At 37.2% G+C, this 22,410-nt stretch overlaps 4 protein-coding genes, 1 long non-coding RNA gene and 2 pseudogenes across 8 annotated transcripts; 2 read left to right on the forward strand and 5 right to left on the reverse strand.

The window, feature by feature from the left end:
* Positions 1-88: 88 nt before the first annotated feature.
* LOC104768836 (lysine--tRNA ligase, cytoplasmic-like) lies at positions 89-3,607 on the reverse strand. The gene is made up of 16 exons (XM_010492896.2): positions 3,463-3,607; positions 3,271-3,349; positions 3,000-3,165; positions 2,816-2,906; positions 2,628-2,713; positions 2,394-2,530; positions 2,252-2,314; positions 2,012-2,137; positions 1,632-1,914; positions 1,441-1,537; positions 1,196-1,352; positions 955-1,098; positions 791-859; positions 558-701; positions 397-461; positions 89-295 (listed from the first exon to the last, which is right to left on the reverse strand). Exons 1-16 carry the CDS (start codon positions 3,492-3,494, stop codon positions 136-138), a joined length of 1,899 nt encoding a protein of 632 aa, XP_010491198.2. The 5' UTR covers positions 3,495-3,607; the 3' UTR covers positions 89-135.
* Positions 3,608-10,106: 6,499 nt separating this feature from the next.
* LOC147918408 (uncharacterized) lies at positions 10,107-10,733 on the forward strand. Its single transcript, XR_015592681.1, has 3 exons — positions 10,107-10,220; positions 10,445-10,510; positions 10,652-10,733. It is a non-coding gene; the product is annotated as an uncharacterized LOC147918408 (long non-coding RNA).
* Positions 10,734-10,893: 160 nt separating this feature from the next.
* On the forward strand, positions 10,894-11,743 carry LOC104768838 (26S proteasome regulatory subunit 8 homolog B-like). The gene is made up of 3 exons (XM_019241755.2): positions 10,894-10,995; positions 11,301-11,411; positions 11,499-11,743. Exons 1-3 carry the CDS (start codon positions 10,903-10,905, stop codon positions 11,625-11,627), a joined length of 333 nt encoding a protein of 110 aa, XP_019097300.2. The 5' UTR covers positions 10,894-10,902; the 3' UTR covers positions 11,628-11,743.
* A 1,291-nt stretch (positions 11,744-13,034) lies between these two features.
* LOC104768839 (F-box protein At4g27050-like) lies at positions 13,035-15,589 on the reverse strand (annotated as a pseudogene). The gene is made up of 4 exons (XR_015592680.1): positions 15,478-15,589; positions 13,843-14,815; positions 13,566-13,706; positions 13,035-13,481 (listed from the first exon to the last, which is right to left on the reverse strand). The product of XR_015592680.1 is annotated as an F-box protein At4g27050-like (transcript).
* An 81-nt stretch (positions 15,590-15,670) lies between these two features.
* Positions 15,671-16,108, reverse strand: LOC147918409 (uncharacterized). Its single transcript, XM_087505787.1, has one exon. It carries the CDS (start codon positions 16,106-16,108, stop codon positions 15,671-15,673), a length of 438 nt encoding a protein of 145 aa, XP_087361913.1.
* Positions 16,109-16,383: 275 nt separating this feature from the next.
* Positions 16,384-19,367, reverse strand: LOC104768841 (uncharacterized). Of its 2 annotated transcripts, none has more exons than XM_010492904.3 (10): positions 18,899-19,367; positions 18,650-18,780; positions 18,409-18,533; positions 18,195-18,303; positions 18,071-18,110; positions 17,877-17,966; positions 17,663-17,762; positions 17,453-17,583; positions 17,268-17,370; positions 16,384-17,170 (listed from the first exon to the last, which is right to left on the reverse strand). In XM_010492904.3, exons 2-10 carry the CDS (start codon positions 18,762-18,764, stop codon positions 16,538-16,540), a joined length of 1,446 nt encoding a protein of 481 aa, XP_010491206.2. In that variant the 5' UTR covers positions 18,765-18,780; positions 18,899-19,367; the 3' UTR covers positions 16,384-16,537. The 2 variants fall into 2 exon arrangements, with proteins under 2 accessions (XP_010491206.2, XP_087360848.1); XM_087504722.1 differs by having other exon boundaries at positions 17,663-17,766; positions 18,899-19,286.
* Positions 19,368-19,693: 326 nt separating this feature from the next.
* LOC104768842 (protein RISC-INTERACTING CLEARING 3'-5' EXORIBONUCLEASE 2 pseudogene) lies at positions 19,694-21,018 on the reverse strand (annotated as a pseudogene). The gene has a single exon (XR_015592550.1). The product of XR_015592550.1 is annotated as a protein RISC-INTERACTING CLEARING 3'-5' EXORIBONUCLEASE 2 pseudogene (transcript).
* Between the last annotated feature and the right edge of the window lie 1,392 nt (positions 21,019-22,410).

Consider the following 22,410-nt stretch of genomic DNA (forward strand, 5'->3'; position numbering starts at 1 on the left):
CAGACCGACTTGATTGGTTTGGTTTAGTGTAATTATTATGTCTTTAATCTTACTTTTACGGTTTTACCCATAGTAAAAGCTTATAATATGATTCTAATGTGTATGGACAAAACACTTCATCATGTGCAATCTTTTTTATACACGACTGATTTGCAATTGTAGAAGTTCTAAAGAGAGAGAAACCAAAACACAAACTAGGAAAACCCCTAAAAATTTAAAGAAAGAGATGAGGAATGTTTCTTCATAAGTTTTGCAAACTCCTTCTTTAGTCTCTAGACTCTCTACTCGGCAGGAGCTGTGAAATCATATAAAGAAACAAGAAGTTTAGTATCCTTTGGTTTATAACCTTTTGATAAACAACTGAAGTTAAGTATGTTTAATACCTTTGGTTTTTACCTGTTGGCTGTTGCAGCAGAAGATGGCTCGTCCTTAGGCTTCGTTGTTGGGAAGGGGATAACCTCCTGCAACAAGATTCAGAACATGGGAGTTAAGACAATATATACTAACTACATTGGATTTTTCCTAGAGACTGTATTCAGAAAGAAGAAGAGAGGGACCTTAATGTTCTGTGAGTCGGTTAGTAACATAGTAAGTCGATCTATTCCCATTCCCCAACCACCTGTAGGAGGCAATCCATATTCTAGAGCCGTGCAAAACGACTCATCTATAGCCATAGCTTCATCATCTCCAGATTGTCGATCCTGAAATCATCAAGCGTTTCAAACTGATATACATACACAAACACAAAGAGAGAGAGAGAGAGAGTGTGGTGATGGATTCAAATATATACCTTGAGCTGATCAGCAAAACGCTGCCGCTGTTCCACAGGATCATTCAACTCGGTGTAGGCATTGCAAAGCTGCATTCAAATAAAACAGTTTAGTTGAGTGGAACTCTCTACTTAAACAAAAACAATAGATATATCAAGATTCCTATATATATAATAAAGCTTACTTCGTGTTGGTTGACGAACAACTCAAATCGTTCAGTCAAAAACTCGTTGGATCTGTGAGATTTTGCCAATGGACTCATAATCTTGGGTTGGTTCATTATGAAAGTGGGGTTAACACATGTCACTTCCAGAAAGTGTCCAACAAGCTGCACAGTGAAAACATTGCAGATATCTTAAATAAGCATATGTAACTAATCACAGAACTTCCCAATTCATACTATTAGGGGATAACAACAACATTACCTTATCCAACAAACGAGCTGTCGTCTGAGGAGGTGGGCATCTGACATTAAACCTCTCACATGCATCAATCACATACTTGTTAGCTTCCTCGCTAGCCAAATCTTTTGGTATGTTAAGGTTGGCCATCTTCTCTAAATCCACCATCATGTCTATCCTCCTACAGAAACAAAGAAGATCATGTTCATTCCCAAAAATGTTTTCACCAAGAAGAGCTCTGTCCTGATCTATCAAAACATTAGACTAACCTGAATGGAGGAGTGAAGTCGATTTCAATCGGCTCCTCATCGTACCCATTAGCATGATACTTGATTTTGTAGCCGCCTGTTAATTCCTTCACCATACCTGCAAACAAGAATAAAAAATGTTTTAAGTTTGGTTTCAAAACGTAAACATAGCAGTCAGTGCCAGTGGAAGCAGAGGTATTAGACATCATTACCACTGAGCAATTCCTCAGTCATCTCCATCAAGTCATTGTAGTCTGCAAAAGCCATATAGAACTCGCAGGTGGTGAACTCTGGATTGTGTGTCATGTCAATACCCTCGTTTCTAAATTGCTTTCCAATCTCGTAAACACGGTCATAACCTCCAACAACAAGCTGCTTGAGAAAGAGTTCTGGTGCGATGCGCATGTACATCTTCATATTCAAATCATTGTGATGTGTCTCGAATGGACGTGCAGTTGCTCCACCAGCAGTAATACTCATCATAGATGTCTCAAACTGAAAACAAAGTTCACACACATTAGTATCAAATTTGCAAAACAAATTGAAACTAAAACAAAAAAAAAACAAGGTATGGGTAAAGTCAATGGCGTACCTCAAAGAAATCAAGATCATCAAGGTATCTTCTAATGTACTTCCTTATATTACGGCTGGTATTGAATACCTGGTGGACCTCATTGTGCAGTATCAAGTCAAGGTAACGCTGGCGATAACGAGTTTCCTGACACAAATGAAAAAAAAAAGTATCAAATCATATGTTACTTGCCGCCCAAGTAGAAACAGATTGGTATTGAATTAAGCATTCTAAACTCTAAAGAAAAGTTGTAATGGTTACCTGATCTTTAATAATATATGTTTGTGGATTTCTAGGCTTTCCTGGAACCCAGTTTTCAGTGTTCTGCAGATTTAAAAGGTTAGTGTAAAAAAAATGAGACGATTAAAAAAAAGGTTTACTCACTATATTAGCCACACCGAACCTTAGGAGGAGCCTTTTCACGAGGATTTTCCTCGGTTCCATGACGAGGCCTTTCCTTCATCGGCAACGTGTGAAGGCAATGAGACAACACAGTAAAGGATCTTGAGAAGATACTTAGCTCTCCCACGTTAGTTTTTCCTGGAGATAGGAGGACAAATATGTATGTGTTCAGTTCAGATAAAGATCACTAAAATACTTAATATGCCGTAAAAAGGAAAATAAAGAGGTAGTAAACCTGGAAATCCAGTGACACCAATAATATCTCCACGCCTAACATTAGCATGGAGCCTGACAAACTCAGCTTCATCTAATTCTGAGTAACTGAGTCATATCACAAAGAAAAAAACATAATTCTAGTTAACCAGCATAAACAAAAAAGAACAACTCGTAAGGGGAATTGTAAGTAAAAAACCAATTAGTCACCTTCTATTAGCCACAACTTGGACCTTAGAACCACGATTATGTAGATCATAGAAGAAAATCTTGCCATAAGATCTCTTGCTCATTATCCGTCCTACCAGAAAAAAAAAAAACCAAAAACGGTAAACAATAATATTTTCCTTAACAAACTTCATATATTGATGGGGTATGTAATGTATCATCATACCGGCTAGAGAAACTTGGTCGTCTTCAACATGTTCTTTGGTGTTTAAACTAGTATACTTTTCAATGAATTCAGAGTTTGACATGGACACAACAAACTTGTGTGGGTATGGATTGTTTCCCTTTTCCTTCTCTGCTTCAACATACCTCAATCTGTTCTCAAAGTATTGCTGCAAATCAAAAACCTCGTTTGTCACAACTCACAAACCATAAGATACATATATATAGGGAACAGAAGGAAAAAAAAAAAATGAAACTTTCTAACGAGAGCTTACTTGTTTGGCCTTTTCTTCTTCCTCACGCCTCCTCTGTTCTTCCCTCTGTTCGTTCTCCAAATCCATATTAGCAGCAGGACTGCAAAATTTCACATCATCAAATTCCGAAAACCTAGAAAAACTGCGGCGCAACATAAAAAAAATAGATAGAACTGATGAGAAGCTAAGCATCCCAAGAAAAAGAAAACCTACTTATCTACGACGGGTTCAGCTTCAGGATCCATGGCCAGATTGATGATCACGAAATCAGATGAAATTGGTCCGCTGTCGAAGGATATAAAACGCTTCTCTTCAGTGAAACCTAATGAAGAGGTTTCAGGAATTAATGTTTGGCTCTGACGATAAGAAGTGGCAAAGAGAACTAGGCTTTATATTTATATATCTTCCAAGGTGGGTTGTCTAGTCGTTAGGGTTTCCTTTTTTCTTGTTGTTTTTTTATTTTTCTTCTGGCACTTTTACTAAACTATAATAAAACTTGGAGTTCAAGTTACATTCTCATTGAACTTCATTACTTTTTTTCTTAAATTGAATTTCTTATTAAAAAGATCCAACTTAAATTCCTTTTTCAAAGATAAGATAATGATCATATTGATACATTGTCAAAAGGGAAAAAGATCTTAGTGATTCATTCTTGACGATCTCTATTCAAAAGAGGTTATATTAAAACCTTAAAAACGTCTTTTTAATTATATAAAGACTTGACGTTGAATCTTACTGATTCATTCTTAGAATACACTAGTTGGACACCATTTGGTGGTAGACGATAAGATTTTAAATTCATAATTACCCAACTAATACATTCTTTATAATTTTAATCGCTATTTATGATCTAATTGATTTTCATTATTAAAAGACCGAAACTACATATTGTTGACTTCCTTTTTTAATTGATAGTAATGATCTTAATTGTCAAAAGAAAAAAAGTCTGCTTTGACTAATATGTATGAGTTGTTTGATGTAACTCCAATGTGGTTAACTGACAGTTTGTAATAATCTTATCCAAATTAATAAAGTTAGATGTTAAAAAAAAAAAAAAAAAAGTCTTTAATATAATGATTCATTCAAATTAAGATGTTATTTAATGATCTTTTTTTTAGAAGAGTTATATTGTTTACTTTTTTGTTTGCTAAGGTTTAGGCTCTTTTCTTAAATAAAAAAATGGAAACTAATCAAAAGAGTGAGAGAAAAAGTTAGTATAATATGCACAAAAGGCTATAGATGATCAATCCTCAAGAAAATGTAACAATGGAGATGATAATGGCTGCTCTAAAAAATGAAGAACGACCAGTTTATGCACTTAATGAATTCAATCTTAAAGTAAGTTTTTTCTATCGTATGGGTTCATTGCTCATTATTATATGGTTTTCCGATAGTCTCTAGTAGTTTTATTCTCCAATCTTTTCACACCTCTCAATGGTTTTGCTAATTGATCATAATCGGATGTCCCACAACCTATGCCCATGATGTCTACCCACCACAGATGACCCCTGACTGAATATGTTGGTATACATCTGAATGGAAGGCGACTGAGTTTTAGACAGTTGAGGTTGAGGTACTATAGTGATGGGCACAACCATGGTGTTGGAACAAGATGAGTTTGTTCTGGAGTTGTAAGTACCTCTCTGTAAACAAATTTGTTTCAAGTTGATTTCAGTGAAATTTCATGATTCTGTTTTCCTTAGGTGTCGAAGCTGCTTACTTATTTCATAATTATTTTTTTTCCTTAGGTCGAAGCTGCACACTTATGACGATGTCGTGGAAAGAGTGGCTAAGAAACTTGGTCTTGACAATGAATTGCAAGGTCTTAAAACCATAAAAGTTGCTTTCCATCATGCGCCAGGGGCGGATCCACCATATACATGGGTGGTGCAGGTGCATCATATGAATTTTAGAAAATATATGTATATTATATAATTTCTATAGTATGCACCACAATGAAATGGAAAATTGCACCTTACTTATTTATTCCTACATCTCAATGAGTATTAATTTTCTAAGGTTTAAAGTCCAATAGATATACCAAATTTTAAATCCACTTAATTTTATTCCTTTTTCTTTTGATCGAAGATAGTAATAGGCAATTTTCTTATAAATTTAATGTAATCCGTCACACAAATATTTTTTTTCTCCATAATTTTGTAAACTACATAAATTGTATTTATTGAATTTCTTTCTCAACGGTGAAACAGAGGATTAGAAAAAGAAAAAAAAAATCATAGGTTTGACAAATTTATTTGACAAACAAACTGGTATGCTTGTGAAAAATTCTTGTAATTTTTAGTTCTTTTAGTTGTTTCTTAGTTTAGTTGATTAATATTTTAGACTAATAATTGCAGTAGTTTAGTTGATTAATTTTTTATTCTAATAATTGCAGTAATTTGTTTTTTACAATGAAAGTAGTGAAGATAACAACTCGCAACCGTATTGGAAACCAAATTTTATGTGACTGTCTTGTATGTTATATTGGTTGATTATATCACTAATAAAAGAGTGATAAAGAGATTTCAAAATATGAATGAGCGTAAAATATGCTTGTAAACTATATACTAAAAAAAATTTTAATGACTTTTTTTAGTTATTATATAAATTTTTGCACCCGGTGAAAATTGTATCTGGATCCGCCGCCACGAAGGAAGAAGTACGTGTAGATTATTATTTGTGGTTCTTTTTTTTTTTTTTTTTTTTTTTGACAACAAAAGATCAGCTCAAACGAGCCAATTGGTTGGGAAATCGTTTACAAATAAAACTTGGTGCGGAGATGTACGCGCTTGGCGTGCCAAAGAATCCGCCCTTACATTAGCATTTCTAGAAATTAGAGATAAAGAGAAAGAAGAGAATTCCTCCCTATCAGTCTTGATGTCGTCAAGGTACGCCGAGAACGCTGGCCAGTCGGAAGGGGAAGACACCATCTTCACCAAGTCTGAGCAGTCGGTATAAAAAGCCACCTCTCTGAAGTCATGCCCAATCATGCAGCGCATCGCCCAAAGGAACGCTTCAACTTCAGAATGTAATGGAGATAGACTTCGTCGGAAATTCTTGGCACCCAAAAACGGCAAACCTGTCTGGGCGGAGGTACAACACCATCCAGCACCTGCATACAAATCCCCTGCTTTCCAAGATCCATCTATGAAGCATCGGTATCCCGAAAAAACCGAAGGAAGGGAGGTTGTGGCCACCCTAGCCGGGGTCTCCAAAACTGCTGGAATGGTGGGATATGACACCGGGTCGTCCTCGACCTGAGCCTTCTGCCACGCTGCAGCTTCGCCCTCTGCTAAGCTAACAATATCCTCCGGCCGCTCCACAATATTTTCAAAAACACGTGCATTCCGTGCTTTCCAAATAAACCACATAAGCCACGGAAACGCCGCAACATGGGCCCCAGGATTCTGCTGACCCAAAAAATGATCAACATTTGCATATACTGATTCCGTCGGGAAAGAATTTGGTCCCACTGGTACATGAGCTAGAGCCCAAACCTGACGGGCCGGAGGACACACAAAGATTGCGTGATTGATAGTCTCCACATCCGCGCCACATCGCACGCACCGTAAGTCGCAAGCAATACCCCGTCGTCCCAAATTTGCCGAAACCGAAATACACCCAGTTAAGACCTGCCACATAAAATGTTGGATCTTAGGTGGGCAACGAGCCCTCCACACGCTAGCCAGCAGGGGGGTAATTTCCGGGCCAGAGCCAGTGGCCGCAAAAGTCCGAGACACGTCATGACGTGCAGTGTGATAGCCAGATTTGACTGTATACTTCCCTGTTTTCGTGAAGTGCCAACCAAAAGGATCATCCTTTTGATTACCACCCAAAGGTATAGCCCTTATGAATGCAACATCAAGTGGGTCAAAATGCTCATTAAGCATATCCAAACGCCAAGTATTAGTTTGTCGATCAATTAATTGATTCATTTGAAGAGAAGAGTCCTTTAACGGACCCTTACTTAAAGCTGGTCTCGGGAATTGAGCTGGTACCCAAGGGTCAGACCATATAGAAATGGTGTCCCCAGAGCCAACCCGTTTAATAAGCCCTTTATTAACCAGAGAGCGAGCAGAACATATACTCCTCCACCCATAGGAGGGAGAGTATGACCTAATTGGATCCAAAGGATGCGTATTCCTATAATACCTACTTTTAAACACCCTGGCAAACAGCGACTCTGGAACGTCTATTAGACGCCATAGTTGCTTGGCTAATAATGCCGAATTAAAGTCATCCACATTCCTAAAGCCAAGACCACCCAACTGTTTACTAACACATAATTTCTCCCAGGCAAGCCAATGCATGCCCCCTGTCTGACCACTAGTACTCCACCAAAAATTTGCCACTGCACTGGTAAGCTTGGATGTTATTGTTTTTGGTAAACGAAAACAAGACATCACAAAAGTTGGAACAGCAGTAGCCACAGATTTAATCATCACTTCCCTTCCCCCTTTTGATAGTAAATTTGCTGTCCAACCATTCGTCCGACTCTGAATCCGCTCCCTAACAAAGGAGAAAACCTTAGTCTTAGCCCCACCCAAACTCTCAGGTAAGCCCAGATACGATCCCATACCACCCAGGGTTGTGATCCCGAGAACGTCCTGAAGTTCGGTTCTTGTCTGCTCATCAATCTTGTGCCCAAATTGTACCGATGATTTTGTAAAATTAATTTGTTGACCCGAGACAGACTCATACTGTTTTAGAATATCTAAAATAACCCGACATTGTCCTCTATCCGCCTTACAGAAGAACAGACTATCATCGGCAAACAACAAATGCGTAATAGGCGGGCATTTATTTGCCACTTTGATCCCGGTAATAAGTTTATCCCTTTCTGCTTTCCGTATATTAGCAATTAAAGCCTCTGTGCATAGGATAAACAAATAAGGAGACAAAGGATCACCTTGTCGCAACCCCCTCTGTGGAACTATCAAACCATTCGGCTGACCATTAATAAGAACCCTATACTCTACCGAAGTGACACAAAACATTATCCAGGAAACCCATGACTCGGCGAAACCCATCTTCTGTAACAGAGCTGCCACAAAATCCCACTCCACCCTATCATATGCCTTGCTCATGTCTGTTTTGATGGCCATAAATTTTCCTTTACAAGACGGGTTTGTGCGCAAACCATGAAACATCTCTTGAGCTATAAGGATGTTATCTGAGATCAGCCGACCTGGGACGAAAGCCGATTGAGTCTCAGAGATAAGACCTGGTAAAACCCTCTTAAGACGTTGACATAAAATCTTTGATATAATCTTGTATCCAACGTTACACAGACTAATCGGCCGTAATTCTGCCATTCTAGTTGGCTTGGCCACCTTTGGAATAAGGCAAATATGGGTTCGATTTAGGCCCTTGTCAAAAACTCCCTCCCCTAAAAATCTATTAACCAAATCTACAAGATCCGTCTTAACTATACCCCATGCTTTTTGGAAAAACAAAGATGTCATCCCGTCTGGGCCAGGAGCTTTATCCGGGTGCATCATAAATAAAGCAGACTTGACCTCAGCCTCCGTAGCGGGTGTTGTCAGCCGCTCATTATCCTCAGCTGTAATAACCGTATTGACCTCCCGTAGGACCTCCTCAAAATTCTCCGGGTTTGTTGAAGTAAACAAATCCTCAAAATAAGAGACCGCCGTATTACATATATCCACGTCCTCGGTTGACCATATGTCATCCTTATTAAACAAACCCGTGATCCGATTACGAGCCCGTCTTTGCTTTGTTAAGGCATGAAAATATCTGGAATTTTTATCCCCCAATCTCATCCATTTGCTCCGACTCTTTTGATACCAGTAAATCTCTTCATCCACATACGCCTGGCGTAAGCGATTTTGTAAATCCGAGATTGTATCAGGAGGAATTGAATCATCTGCCAAAACCACCTCCAACTGCCGCTTTAAATCCTCAATAGTTTCCCTACCATATGGGACTTGTGATTTACGCCACTTTGAAATGGCCTTCCGACAACTCACAATTTTATGCACAAAAGCACCTGAATCCTGGTCCCTGTCCCCGGCCCACCCTGACGCAATCGCATCCATCAGCCCCGTCTTTCCAATCCAGCGGCGGTCAAACATAAAATTCCTTTTCCCCCGCGGCCTTTTAGCCCCAATAGTAATCACAAGAGGCTTATGATCAGAGGCTATCATTGGTAAATACTCTGTTACCGTGTCCGGGAACAAATCATGCCAATCCTCATTCCCTAAAGCTCTATCCAGCCGACAACGAATGGGTTTCTTATCCCGCCAACCCCTCCAAGACAAACAATCACCAATATAAGGAAACTCCAAAAAACCACAATCCCGAATCATCCCGTTAAAAGAAAGAAAAGAGGAAGGATGACGTAGCTTCCCTCCCCTTTTTTCATGATTCCCTGTCATCTCATTAAAATCCCCAACCAAAAACCAAGGGGTGGACCGATTAGAACTAATTCTTAAAATCCGTTCCCACACCAGATCCCTATTTTTGGGGACCGGATCCCCATAAACGAAGGTTAAGTGGATTATTCGGCCTTTGAAAACCGCTTCAATGTCGATTAATCTGTTAGATTCAAATAATACCGAGACCTGAAAATCATCCTGATTATAAAACAGAGCCATACCACCACTACAACCAATAGGATCTATTGTTTTTAAATTTTTATACCCAAAATGACCAACAAACTTTTCTAGAATGGGGGTAAGTTGTTTGGTTTCCATGAGAAACAAAAAATCAGGTCGATGTTTGGACCATAAATCCCGAAAATTACCAATTGTGGCCTTATTACCCAGGCCTTGACAATTCCAACTCACAATATTCATGAAAAATAAAAAGATATTATGGGAGTTAAATATTCTTCATTTGAATATTTAATTTAAGCTTCCAAGCCTATCACCCTACAGGTAGTAATCCACAACATCAGACTACCCAAACACAGCACGGTCGGAGATGTTATTAATGAACTTAAAACAAAGGTGGGTCAATTAAGTTGCAACTTCTATGTCAAATGGCTTGTTTTGTTTTGTAAAGTGATCTGTGGATTGTCTATATATCACTGAGAGGACCATGTTAAATTAACAATCCATTGTTTGTTGCTGAGAAAATTATGATTTCTGGGCTATAGATTTTATTGATTTTTTCAGTAAAGTTAACCGTTTTGATGCTATGCAAGTAAATCTAAGGTCTATGCTTGCATCAGGTGGAGCTTTCGCATCCGGATGCAGAACTGAGATTGCTTGAGGTGTTTTACCACAAAATCTACAAGGTAGCAAACGACTTCTTATCTTTTACATTGTAGTCAATGTTGTTATGAGCCTAAAGATGATGGCTTCTTGTCTACCGTATCTCATGAAGAAATTCTCCAAAAGTGTAATGAACATTAATCCGATGTATTTATGCCTTGCAGATTTTCCCATCAACTGAAAGAGTTGAGAATATAAATGACCAGTACTGGACTTTACGAGCTGAGGAGGTATGTTACTAGGCTGCTCATTCTTTTTCGCTTACTTCTATCATGACAGCTTTTTGGTATTTTCTTAAGTCTTAATGGTCTCACTGTTCATTAGTTCTGTTTTTCTAAGTATACTAGTAGATTTGTTTCCGTGTGATCCCAGAATGCAATTCGTTATTTCTCTAAATTGACTGTTGCAGGTTTTGATGGCGACAAATCGTATTGATATTCTGGACCAAGCTCTTCTCAGGCCTGGAAGCATTGATAGGAAAATTGAATCCCCTAATCCTAATGGAGAGGTAATGCATGTGCTTCTTAGAAAATGATATTAGAAGTAACTTAGCTCTGATTTTTTTTTGGTGGAAAGAATGCAGAATCTTGCATAGGCACCTTATTTAGATTTTAGACTAAGTTACCTGAAAGATAATGAAGATGTAGAGAAACTATCATTTACGGCATACAATACCTCTCTTCATCCTCATGTTCATTCACCCGAATTTAAAGGCTCTTTGTGGTAGTCCTACCGATATAGGTTTTACATATTCTGGGATAGTATGCTTGACGAACATGTTTGGCTAATGTATGTTTATAAATTGTGTTGCAGTCACGTTTTGATATCTTGAAGATACACTCAAGGAAAATGAATTTGATGCGTGGAATCGAGCTGAAAAAGATGGCAGAGAAGATGAATGGAGCTTTAGGTGCTGAGCTGAAGGTAAAGTGTTTTCTATTCCTCTGCTTCTCTCTTGCATCGCTCTACAATTTGCATCTCTCTCTTATATTTTTTGGTTATTATGATCAGGCTGTGTGCACAGAGGCGGGCATGTTTGCACTGCGGGAGAGGAGAGTCCATGTGACACAGGAAGACTTTGAGATGGCTGTAGCGAAGGTGATAGAAGGAAGACACAGAGAAGAACATGTCTCTGCGTAAGCTCTGGAAGTAGGAATCTCTTTGTTGTGTGTACTGAAAGAGATAACGGAAAGCCACAGTTTCATTTCAACTTTCTATATGTGGCATTGAATAACTAGGAAGATAGGGTTTTGTTGGGTTTGGAAGAAGAATTTGAGGAGATTTCAGACTAGTGAAATTAGGGTTTTCTTTTACTTGACAGTCTGTTGTTGGTCCTTGTTCATTTTGTTTCTTCATTTCAGAAACGTTCGAAAACAACGTTTCTACTACCTAAACACTAGTTTTTTTAGCATAAACATTCACATTTTAGAGTGTTTATTTCCTCAAATCAGTCATATTCGATTAGTGAGAAGCGCCTATAATAGTTCTTATACTCCTGCAAGGCTGCAACACATACTACTATACTAGCCAAGTGAAAAAATAGGATACAAACAACTTGCTAGTCCTGGTTAATTCGGTTCGGTTACCCATAAAACAGTGTTGGTATAAAAATTGCCTCGGGTCGGTTGATCAGATTTATAGCCGGTTAAGCTTGGTTCGTTTCGCTGGTTTCAATTGTGGAATTTTGCCGACCCCAATTTTTTACTTTTCTTACCCAGAAAGAAATATATTTAATTAAAAGAGAAAAAAAAAAAATGATGTCTTTGTATTTCTATGTTTAGTTTTTTCATTCAACTTTAGTGTTAAAGTTTGCAACTGGAAAGTACATATAGATAAGTGGCATTGAATAACTAGTATTAACTATAATAGATGTATTCATTCGTTTTTAGCTACATTCTTTCTAATTTTGCTAAAGATATAGTCTTTGTATATGTAGATAGAGATTAGCCAGACAAATTAAAACTTGAAGTAAACTACATTTGATGACGAACGCATTTAGACATTAGATAACGATTCGACCATCCCTCATTATACTAGGATGCCCACTTGCCAAGATCCGTTAGCTAGCAATTACTATCATTGAAAGACCCAAACTATATATTGTTGACTTGACTTCCTTTTTTAATTGATAATAATGATCTAATTAATTGTCAAAAGAAAAAGTCTTTAATGATTCATTCATTCAAATTAAGATGTTATTTAATGATTTTTTTTGGAAGAGTTATATTGTTTGTTTACTTTTTCTGTTTGCTGAGGTTTAGGCTCTATTCTTAAATAAAAAAAATGGAAACTAATCAAAAGAGTGAGAGAAAAAGTTAGTATAATGTGCACAAAAGGCTATAGATGATCAATCCTCAAGAAAATGTAATGGCTGCTCCAAAAAACGAAGAACGACCAGTTTATGGAGCAGAAGCAACAGATACTTCTAGTAAATTAATTTTGCCTTACGAGAGAGCTGTTTACCTTTTAAAAAAAAAGAATGATAACAAAACTTCAATCAAGCTTCGAGATGTTTTTGTGTATGATGATGAACAATAACCTCCGTTCAAGGATTCACATAGAGATCGATTATTTTATCAAAAAAGCATTGTCTTGTAACACTAATTAAAATCTTTCATCAAAGTAGAAGAATGAGAGGATATACAAAGAAAAAGAAGACACACATATCATATGTGAATGAATGAAACAGTCAACTCAAATGAATTGTATCTTGCATTTTGAAGCTGCTGTCTGGAGGAGCTTCATTAGGTCATCGGTGTACTTTTTATCTTGCTTATCAACTTCAACCTTAACCTTCACAACTTCAAGACACCTCAAATTCTCCATGAAATGTCTCATCTGTTTCAATTCTCTACAACTTCCTCCATACCCATAAACCTTTAGCACCTTCACTCCACACCACAATAAACAACTAATTTTCTTCTTCCTCTTCTTCCTCGCACGTTTGCAAGCGCATACATCCCCACATCCTTTTGTATACTTGTGCACAAGACCCTGAAAGGATAACACACCAGCACACTTAGAGAGAGAATATATATGTTTGTTAGTTTCTAAATTATATTTAGTTCGTTTTCAGACCTTAAGGACTAGAGTTTCTAGGTTCGGAGATTTCTGGAGCAGAAGTGGCAATACTTGCCAATCACGTTCCTCGTGGCTCTCAAAAGACAACGTCACGAGGTTGTTGAACTCAGGCATAGATTTACAGCAGCAATGAAACACCTGATGATCGGTCACACAAACAAAGTCATGGCTACAACTTGAAACAAGTAATTAAATATATATAGGCGACTAATTAACAATATACTAGATTACAATTTAGAAGAACAAGAAGAAAAGAAGAGAGTAGGAAAGTGACCTCAAGAGAATCAGCAGACAAGTGAAGGGTCACAACATTCCTTAGAGCTGCAACGAGTTTGGTTGCATCACCCCAAGCATCACCCTTTGTAGAATCATACCCATAATATTCATCTACTGGTGGGATATTATATATAATCATTATACTTCCATAATATAAGATCCAGTCTAGCCTCGACAAGCGAATCCAACTGACAATGATAATCTTCTGCGACATAACTAGAGTAGTCAAGGTACACAAGACTTGGCGTGTCAAGGCCAACCAATAAGTGGGCGTCTAGAGCATGAAAACGGAAAAATATGGTTATTCTCTGGATGGTTGAACCCCAAATATGTCTTCTCCAATCCCCCCATTCAGAAGGATCACCAGCAAATATGTTAACTTCCTCAAGCACAGGGCAAGAGTACAGGAGGCAGTCATAAAGATCACCAATATAAGACACTTGAACGATAGAGAGAGTTTTGAGTGCAGGGAAAAGCACACCATATGGAAGATCAATGTCTTGGTCGTAATATCCCCGGGAAAGGGTGAGTTTAACTAACGTCTTGCTGAAGAAGAAATCAGGCATTATACATTGCGTGGATGTTGATGACAAGTCTAGTTCCAAGGCTCCGTGTTCTAGCACATTGCGGATCAGATGGTTGTACTGAGAGTTGTCGATGTGAGAATCCCACTTCATAGAGAATTTCTTGATGGGAGAATCACCGAGCAACAAAAGGGTTCTGTTCACGAAATCAAGGAAGCCACCACCATCACCAATAGTTTCTGATGTTCTGTTCGGATAAAAGACCATGGACTCATCAAAATCAAGGTTATGAACCAGAGGCAACATATTTCTCCACCGTTTTGAGAGAACTGATGTGGCAGCAGCAAGTTTAGTAGGGATCAACGACAGGATCTGACCCAAAACCTCATCTGGTAAGCTATTAATTGAACAAGTTTCCACCTTTTTTTTGGCAGCCATAGCCATACCCTAAAAAAACAGAGTCAATCAGTTATCCGAATCAACAAATTTATCAAAGGGATTTAAAAAAAGCAAACCATCTAACACAAACAAGCTAATTAACACAGTTTATGATATGTGATGTGTGATTTGATCATCACGAGCAAAAACGAACATCAAATCACCGAAACTTGTAGATGACAAGAGACGTAGATAAACCTACCTTGGCAGAAAAGATATCGAAGGTTGGAGTTTTTTTTTTTTTTTTAATACTATTTTTTGTTATATTTTATCGAATATTGAATGTCTTATATGTATTTATCCTTTATATTTATAGAAGTTTTACTTTCATCATACTTGATTTATAGAAGTTTTTACTTTCAAATCACACATCACATAAAATGTCTTATATGTACATATCCCTTTGATAATCACCAAAATTATGTACATACTGAGAATTATAATACGAAACTCAAATTTTCAAGTGAAGCAATACCACAGAAAGAAAATAGTAAAAGGAGATCTATGAACAACAAAAAACCATCCACTATAATCTTCCACAGCATTATCAGTTATGCACAAACTAAAACAACGATTCTGATTCCAATCAAAGTTTTATTTTAATGCAGCAAAAACAAAACCATCCACTACTCAAGATGGTGGACGCTTCATCTTGAGAAGATGAGAGATACCAGCAATGACATGAGCACGACTACTTGGAACTCCTGTCTTGGCCAAAGCTTGTCCATTTTTGTCCAACAAAACAAAGCAAGGAACATACTTTATATCATAATGGAGAAGCTGCAAATTAAAAACAGCGGAAGAGAAGTAAAAGCTCTGTAATTAGTGTATGCAGCGAGAAGAGTTGAAAGAAGTTTAAGCTTATTAAAATACCTCAGGGAACCATTTCTCATTCTCTGCGTCAGCCATTGTAATGCTGAGCCAGTTTGAATTCCTCTTCTCTACCTCTAAAACAAAGTTGAGCAACGAATTGCAGAGTCTGCATTTGGGTGAGTAAAATTCAAGCACTGTAGCTTCTTTCTGGCTAGCTAAAGCAGCTGCGAAAGCACTCTGCTCTGCTTCTCCTTGCTCACTACTGCTTAAAGCCTTCTTCTTTGGTCTAAAGTTTGGATTTTGGCCAAGTGAAGTCAATGAGCTGAGAGCAATGGAGCCAATACTTTGCATAGATTTGAAGAGCCACGGTCCTTGAAACTCGCAGACGCTTGATGATGATTTGGGTTGCTTGTTTGAATCCCATGGCCACTTCAAGCAAAAGAAAGGATTTTGAGAAGTTGACCCACTCTTAGTGATCTTTGAATCCATCAAGAGTTCCCTTTCGACTTCAAATCCACAGCAACGGTGCGGTGGTGAGACGGTGACGAGAATGCAATTCAATGATGATTAGAGAACGACGAGTGAATTTGGGGATTTGGAAAAAAGGAAATTAGGGATTTTAACCAATCCGGTTTAATTAAAATTAAAATAAAATTTGGTATAAAACCAAACCGAATTGAGAAACCATACCAAACCGTAATCAAGAAACTAGTGTTTCGCCAAATTCGTATAATGATCTTTTTTGTTTTTTCGAAAGAAACAAGTTTATGAAAAAAGAATGCACACACTTCATGAATCATACAAATGAGAAGAAGGTTACAATTACAAGTAAAAATGTAAACAGCGATCCAGTTTTTGTCTGTCGTATTCGTGTGTCACAAAAACTATTGCAAGAAAATGAAAACTTTGGTGTTCCTTTCAGAGCCAGGATCTGAAAGCAAAGCAACGAGCTTTACGTTTTCTCTGCAAGCTCGAACTCTTACCTTTGTTTACGATCCCCTGTTCTTGTCCTGTCTCCTTCTCTCTAATCTCTTCTTGTGTGACCGTTGAGGTTGAGTGATCTTGCCTCTGTGATCTTTGAGGAACACTTATAATGTTTTCTAATAAACTTACTCGCTTTGCCTGGTCTTCTGATCTATCAGGTGACAATTCTTCGGCTTCTTGGACAGGCGTTATATTTCTAACCATATATATAACTCTATCTAGTGTCCCTAACGCTTGTTCTACCTCTGGACTGACGCAAAACCGTCTTCTCATATCAACATCAGTCTTGGTTCCATCCTCTGAAGAAACGCTTTCCTCATAATCTTCTTCTTCCTCAATCTCTGTAACAGTTTTTCTGTAATGGACAGGTTTGTTTTCAGTAGCATCTCCATGATTCTTGTGTTCCTTCTTAGGTAGAGAATTGCCATTGACTTCAGTGGCTTCCAACTTTGGTCCTTCCTCTATTGCTTTATCAGATGAATACAGAGCTTGGCGTATCTTAGTGTACAAAGGATCATCTAAAGCTCTGCTATAATCTTCATCAAATTTAGCTACGGAAGCAACTGACTGTTACATTCAAATACAAAAACGGTATCACTCACGTTACATTGACACTTGCACCAAAACTTCGAAACAGCAAAAACAGAAATCTGTGTTTTCTAACCTTTTTATAGAGTCTGAAACCGTTGCCGATGAGCTGCCTAGTTATAAAATTAATAAGAGATGGAGGCATCAAGTCCAGCTTTATATCCATATCCCCTATCGTTCTACAAAATTTGACAAGAGCTAGATTTTAGCCTCAACCAAAGACAATTAGCATGTTTCAATACTACTACAATCATCACTAACCTGAAGTAACTCCTCTGTGGAGTAACCTTTTGTAAAACAAATCCGCCTACGAGATCCATCCTCACTGCATCCGGTGATTCAGGTATAACGAAGTCCTTAGAGGACACTCCAATGCCATCTAAATCAGAGATCTAAAAGTTCCAAACAAATAATGTCAAATTTTGATACCAAAGGTAATATTAAAAATATGCGATAAGGATTTTGCTTTACCGAGTTCAAAAGGATGACGACTAAGTCATCTTTAAAGTATTCAAAAAAGAAGTAATGCACAATAATCTCTCTGTCCGTCAATGGCCATGGTACCTTCATCCTTTCTTCCCACAATACAAAACATTTCAAGATTAGCTTTATAAGACTCAACAGGTTGGTTGGTTACATAGAAACCAAAACACAAAGTTCCTCATCATTCTCAATGGAAACATACCTCGCTAAACAAATCTGTTCACCAACTCCGACCTTTTGCAAGCATGTGCTTTTTAAGATCCTGAATGGTGGAAATGAAAACTGTGGCCACCTATATACAACATAAACCAAAAAATGAGTAGTGTAAACAAGTTGTCCAGCGAGACAATGAGATCATCTTGTTGTACACAATCCCAAAATATTTGAGACTCTCACCATTTCTTGTAGAGAGTTGTTTCCCAAGATACACATAAACCTGCATCATATAACTCACAATTAACATCACCTGCAGAAACCTCTTTGAATCCACGGTCTCAGTTCTAGTAAGAAATAAACTTACATTCATGGATAGGCCCATCCATGTAACCTTCAACGAGCATAGTGTGAAAAGGACTTCCATCAAGCCCTTCACGGTACATAACACGGCAATCTTCAAGATCATGTTTTAACTGTAAAAAAAAAAAAAAAAAAAAAACTTTTTTGCTACATCGTTACAATCCCAAGATTGATCAGTGGTGGACAAGAACATAAATGTTATGTCTGAAGTCACATACTTTCCAATCACCATCGTTGGTTGATTTAGTAACATCATGATGATCGGTCATGGATACACTCCTAAGCTTGCTAAGTAACTTGGATACTTCATCTGTTCTTTTATCCAATATATTCTCATTACACTCTACAAAAATTCATCACACCAAAACATAAGAAATCAAAAAGAAAAAAAAATCTCAGTGTATCCATTAACTCAACCCCAAAAAGGAAGAATGATATATAGCAAAAAAAAGACAAAACCTTTAAGCTGGTTTCTGAGAAGAGATTTGAGAGAGTCGAGATTGGTGAGTTCAGGAGAAGACAAGGTCTTGTCCAATTTATCTCTGTACTCACAGATCTCTCGTTTCTTCTGCATAATCTCAAGCTTCCACCTTGAATAACAAAACCAATCCACAAAATCAGTGAGTGATATTGAGAATTAAAAAAAACCCTGATTTGAATCACAGAGAAAAAAAAAAAAGAAGAGGATTAGCAAGAGAAAGGCCCAACCTTTACGGAGTTCAAGAAAGCTGATTTTTTAGCTACGAGGAACAAAACGTGACCGACAAGACGGAGAAAGTTATTTTTGAATTAATACTATTATTTGTTTCTCGAGAAAATGCAAATCAGTACAATTTACAGGAAAAAGTCGGAGTTTCCCAATAAAGGAAGGAGATGAACAGAGAGATTAATGTTGAGATTAAGGCATAGTTGAGAAAGAGATAGGGTTTAAGAGGGAGAGAGGGGAAGGGGACCGATATGTGTCGGTGTCAGAATGAGTGAAGATAGGTGGGAAGATCTATCTGACTATCTCTCTGCCTCTTCTTCTCTTAATCTCAACTTCATTCTTCTTTGGTTCTTTTTTTTTTTTCTAGTATAAATTTTTTAAAGTAGTCATAAATAGGAAGGTGATGATAATACAGTTGAGAAAACTGAACATTTTTTTTGGGGGGTCCTCTGTCTTTAAAATTTTTGGTATAATGTACATATCTCCTGATTATTAAATTATACTGTCTGTTCCCCTCACTTTGATAGAGCTTAAAAAAGTAAAGCCAACCAATGAAGATTATATTGTCAGTTTATCAAAGTCCATTAATCCTCCCTTTGGATTTTGTACTTCTTTAGTGGAATGAGTGGTTGGTATATTCATTTTATTCTATTTCAACTTTAAATGGGTTAGTAGTATATTTTTAGCAAAAGTTTGATGATTGTTTTGTTTCATTCCACCAAACTTGTATCCTTCTATTTAAACACATCACGACCTAAGTTCTATTTTTGAGCTAAAAATCAAGTCAAAACCATACCTAAATCAGAACCAACATAGTTTTCTTTCATTCATACATAATGGCGAATTCATTCGGAAACTGTCCACTTTTTGTTTAGTTATCACATCAAAAACAACATACAAAGGATCACTTGCATTGAGTCACAAAATCACAAGTCCAATGCACAAAGATAGGTAGTAAATTTACTCGGATAGTTGATCCCAAACATTGACAATGAGCCACCCTTCAATGGCTGCAGCCTCAAGATGTTCTTCATCCCCTGCCTCATCCCATTTGGCCTCGATGGAATCCAGCCTACTCAAATCAGACCACAAAACCCTGTGCGCCAATTCTCTCGTCCCAAGAAACTCAAGCACCAGAGTTCCACGGGCTTTGGCAGCCAATTTCCCAACGTTAATAGCGTTTCTTATCACAAGACTATGGTTTTCTCTGAGCAAGTCCAAGTCATCCTCGATCTGCACACCAACAAAAGTGACAAACTTGGAAGCAAAGAAACGGTACAGATCCTTGAGATTGTCATGAAAAGGTTTAGGTAGTCGAAGGAAGAGACATAGGTTTCTCGTGCTCAGCTTCACAGATGACAGACTCCACTCTGACGTTTTGGTTTTGGTTTCAGTTTCAGGACATCCGACGTCCCAACACACATCAAAAATCACAGCTCGGTTTCCGTTCAAGATCGAACATCTGTTGAGAGATATCTGTTGATGATCCAACATCAATGGTCTTAGTCTGAACATAAGAGCCATCAGTCATCTTGAACTTTGGTCCATCAAAGGAGGCCATCTTGAACTCTAAGCAAACTAATCTCAACAGAGTAAAAGATACAAACCCACAAAGTAAGATAGTGAATCCAATCATAACTAATACTATTACTTTACCACCAAAATGTTTACTCTTTTGTTTGTGTAACAAAGTCTATAAGTATTTATCAGTTGGGTAAAGGAAGGACCACACATTGAATGTAGCAATAATCTAAAACAATGAATTGATCAAAGTAAAAAAGTAGACAACTTTTTATTGGATACACTTGTTTTATATTCCCCTAGTTTCTAGAATTCACAACATCGTTGTGTGTGTGTGCATTCATCAACAGATAACAAGACAAGAGCGAACTAGTTAAATAAAACAGAACCAAAAACGATCGATCTGAGAGATAATATTCCTCTCATTTTCATCTGGGATCGGAATCGGGATCACATCAGCGACTGATGAGAAGTTAAAATATTGACGTGAGAAGAGAGTGGAAAGTACTAAGACAGAGAAGAGGAGGACGAACCTTGAAATTTCGCTTCAGGCTATGTGTAAGTAAACGGAGAGATGAACAGAGGAGAGAATAAAATCTATATCCATGAGATCGACTCATTCAATGTAATATAAGGATGATGACTAATCCGGTTTAACCGAAATCGAACCGATTTTTTTTTTTTTTTTTTTTCTCAGACGATTCTAAAGGTCTTTTTATTGAACAATACTTGGGTTCACCTCTAGGGGTGAATCTCTCCATTCACCCCTAGGGGTGAACCTCTCCATTCACCCCCTTATAAAATAAGGAAATAAAATCTGTATACATTATTATAAAATTAAAAACTTAAACCGCTTTTTAATAAACCCAAACCGACATATATGAAATCTAAACCCTAACCATCTAATTTGTGAACCCAAACCGACTTATAATTTGGTTCTACTTGTAAAATCTAAACCCTAATCATCAAAATGAACCCAAACCGACATATAATTTCGTTCTAATTGTGAAATCTAAACCCTAACATCTCATTTGTGAACCCAAACCGACATATAATTTTGTTCTACTTGTAAAATCTAAACCCTAACCATCTCATTTGTGAACCCAAACCGACATATAATTTCATTCTAATTGTAAAATCTAAACCCTAACCACCTCATTTGTAAACCCAAACCGACATATAATTTCATTTTAATTGTAAAATCTAAACCCTAACTATTTCATTTGTTAACCCAAACCGACATATAATTACTCTAGTTTTAAAAATATAAATCAAGCCAAATATTTAACTTTCCTTAATTTAAAGTATACAGAATTTGTTTCCTTAATTTGAATTGCTTTTTAATTTAATTTTGAATATTTTTTTAAATGAAATATTAGATGGAAGATTTTGATTGGGTGAGAGAAGAGGGGGTGAATGGAGAGGTTCACCCCCTAAGTATTTTTCCTTTTTATTGTGTTTTCTTGGTTTGATATTTTTTGGTATGTTCCATTCATTCGTGCATGTCTTTTCTTGTTGTAACACCTTATTTTCTTAGGTTATATGTACAATGGATGAGTTGAACACTACTAATTAATCAAATCACACTAATCATCAATAATATGATTTGTTTTTTTTTTTACTTTCTTGGGTTAGAACTTAGAAAATTAACGTAGATATTGTAAATTGTGTTTGTTAGGAGAAGTGACGAAGAGGAAGAGAGACCACTTCCCCCCGTATCAATTGCCAAGACACATGTAACATGTTAGCTCACAAAGCTATAATAGTTGAGTTCATGAAGGTACATTTCAACACATTTCACTATTTGAATACTTCTTTGAGTGTCCGTCTTATCAAAATCCTTTAAGAAGTATACACAACAAGCATTCATATATTCAACTACTACTATTACAATCTCTTCATCCATCAAAAAACACATTAACAATTTCAATCACACACCTAACTTGAATTAAAAAAATTTGGTCTAATTAGTAAAATCCGGTTTAGTGTAACA

The sequence above is a fragment of the Camelina sativa genome, chromosome 20 (assembly GCF_030686135.1).
Source record: "Camelina sativa cultivar CO46 ecotype springtype chromosome 20, ASM3068613v1".
Lineage (NCBI taxonomy): Eukaryota > Viridiplantae > Streptophyta > Magnoliopsida > Brassicales > Brassicaceae > Camelina > Camelina sativa.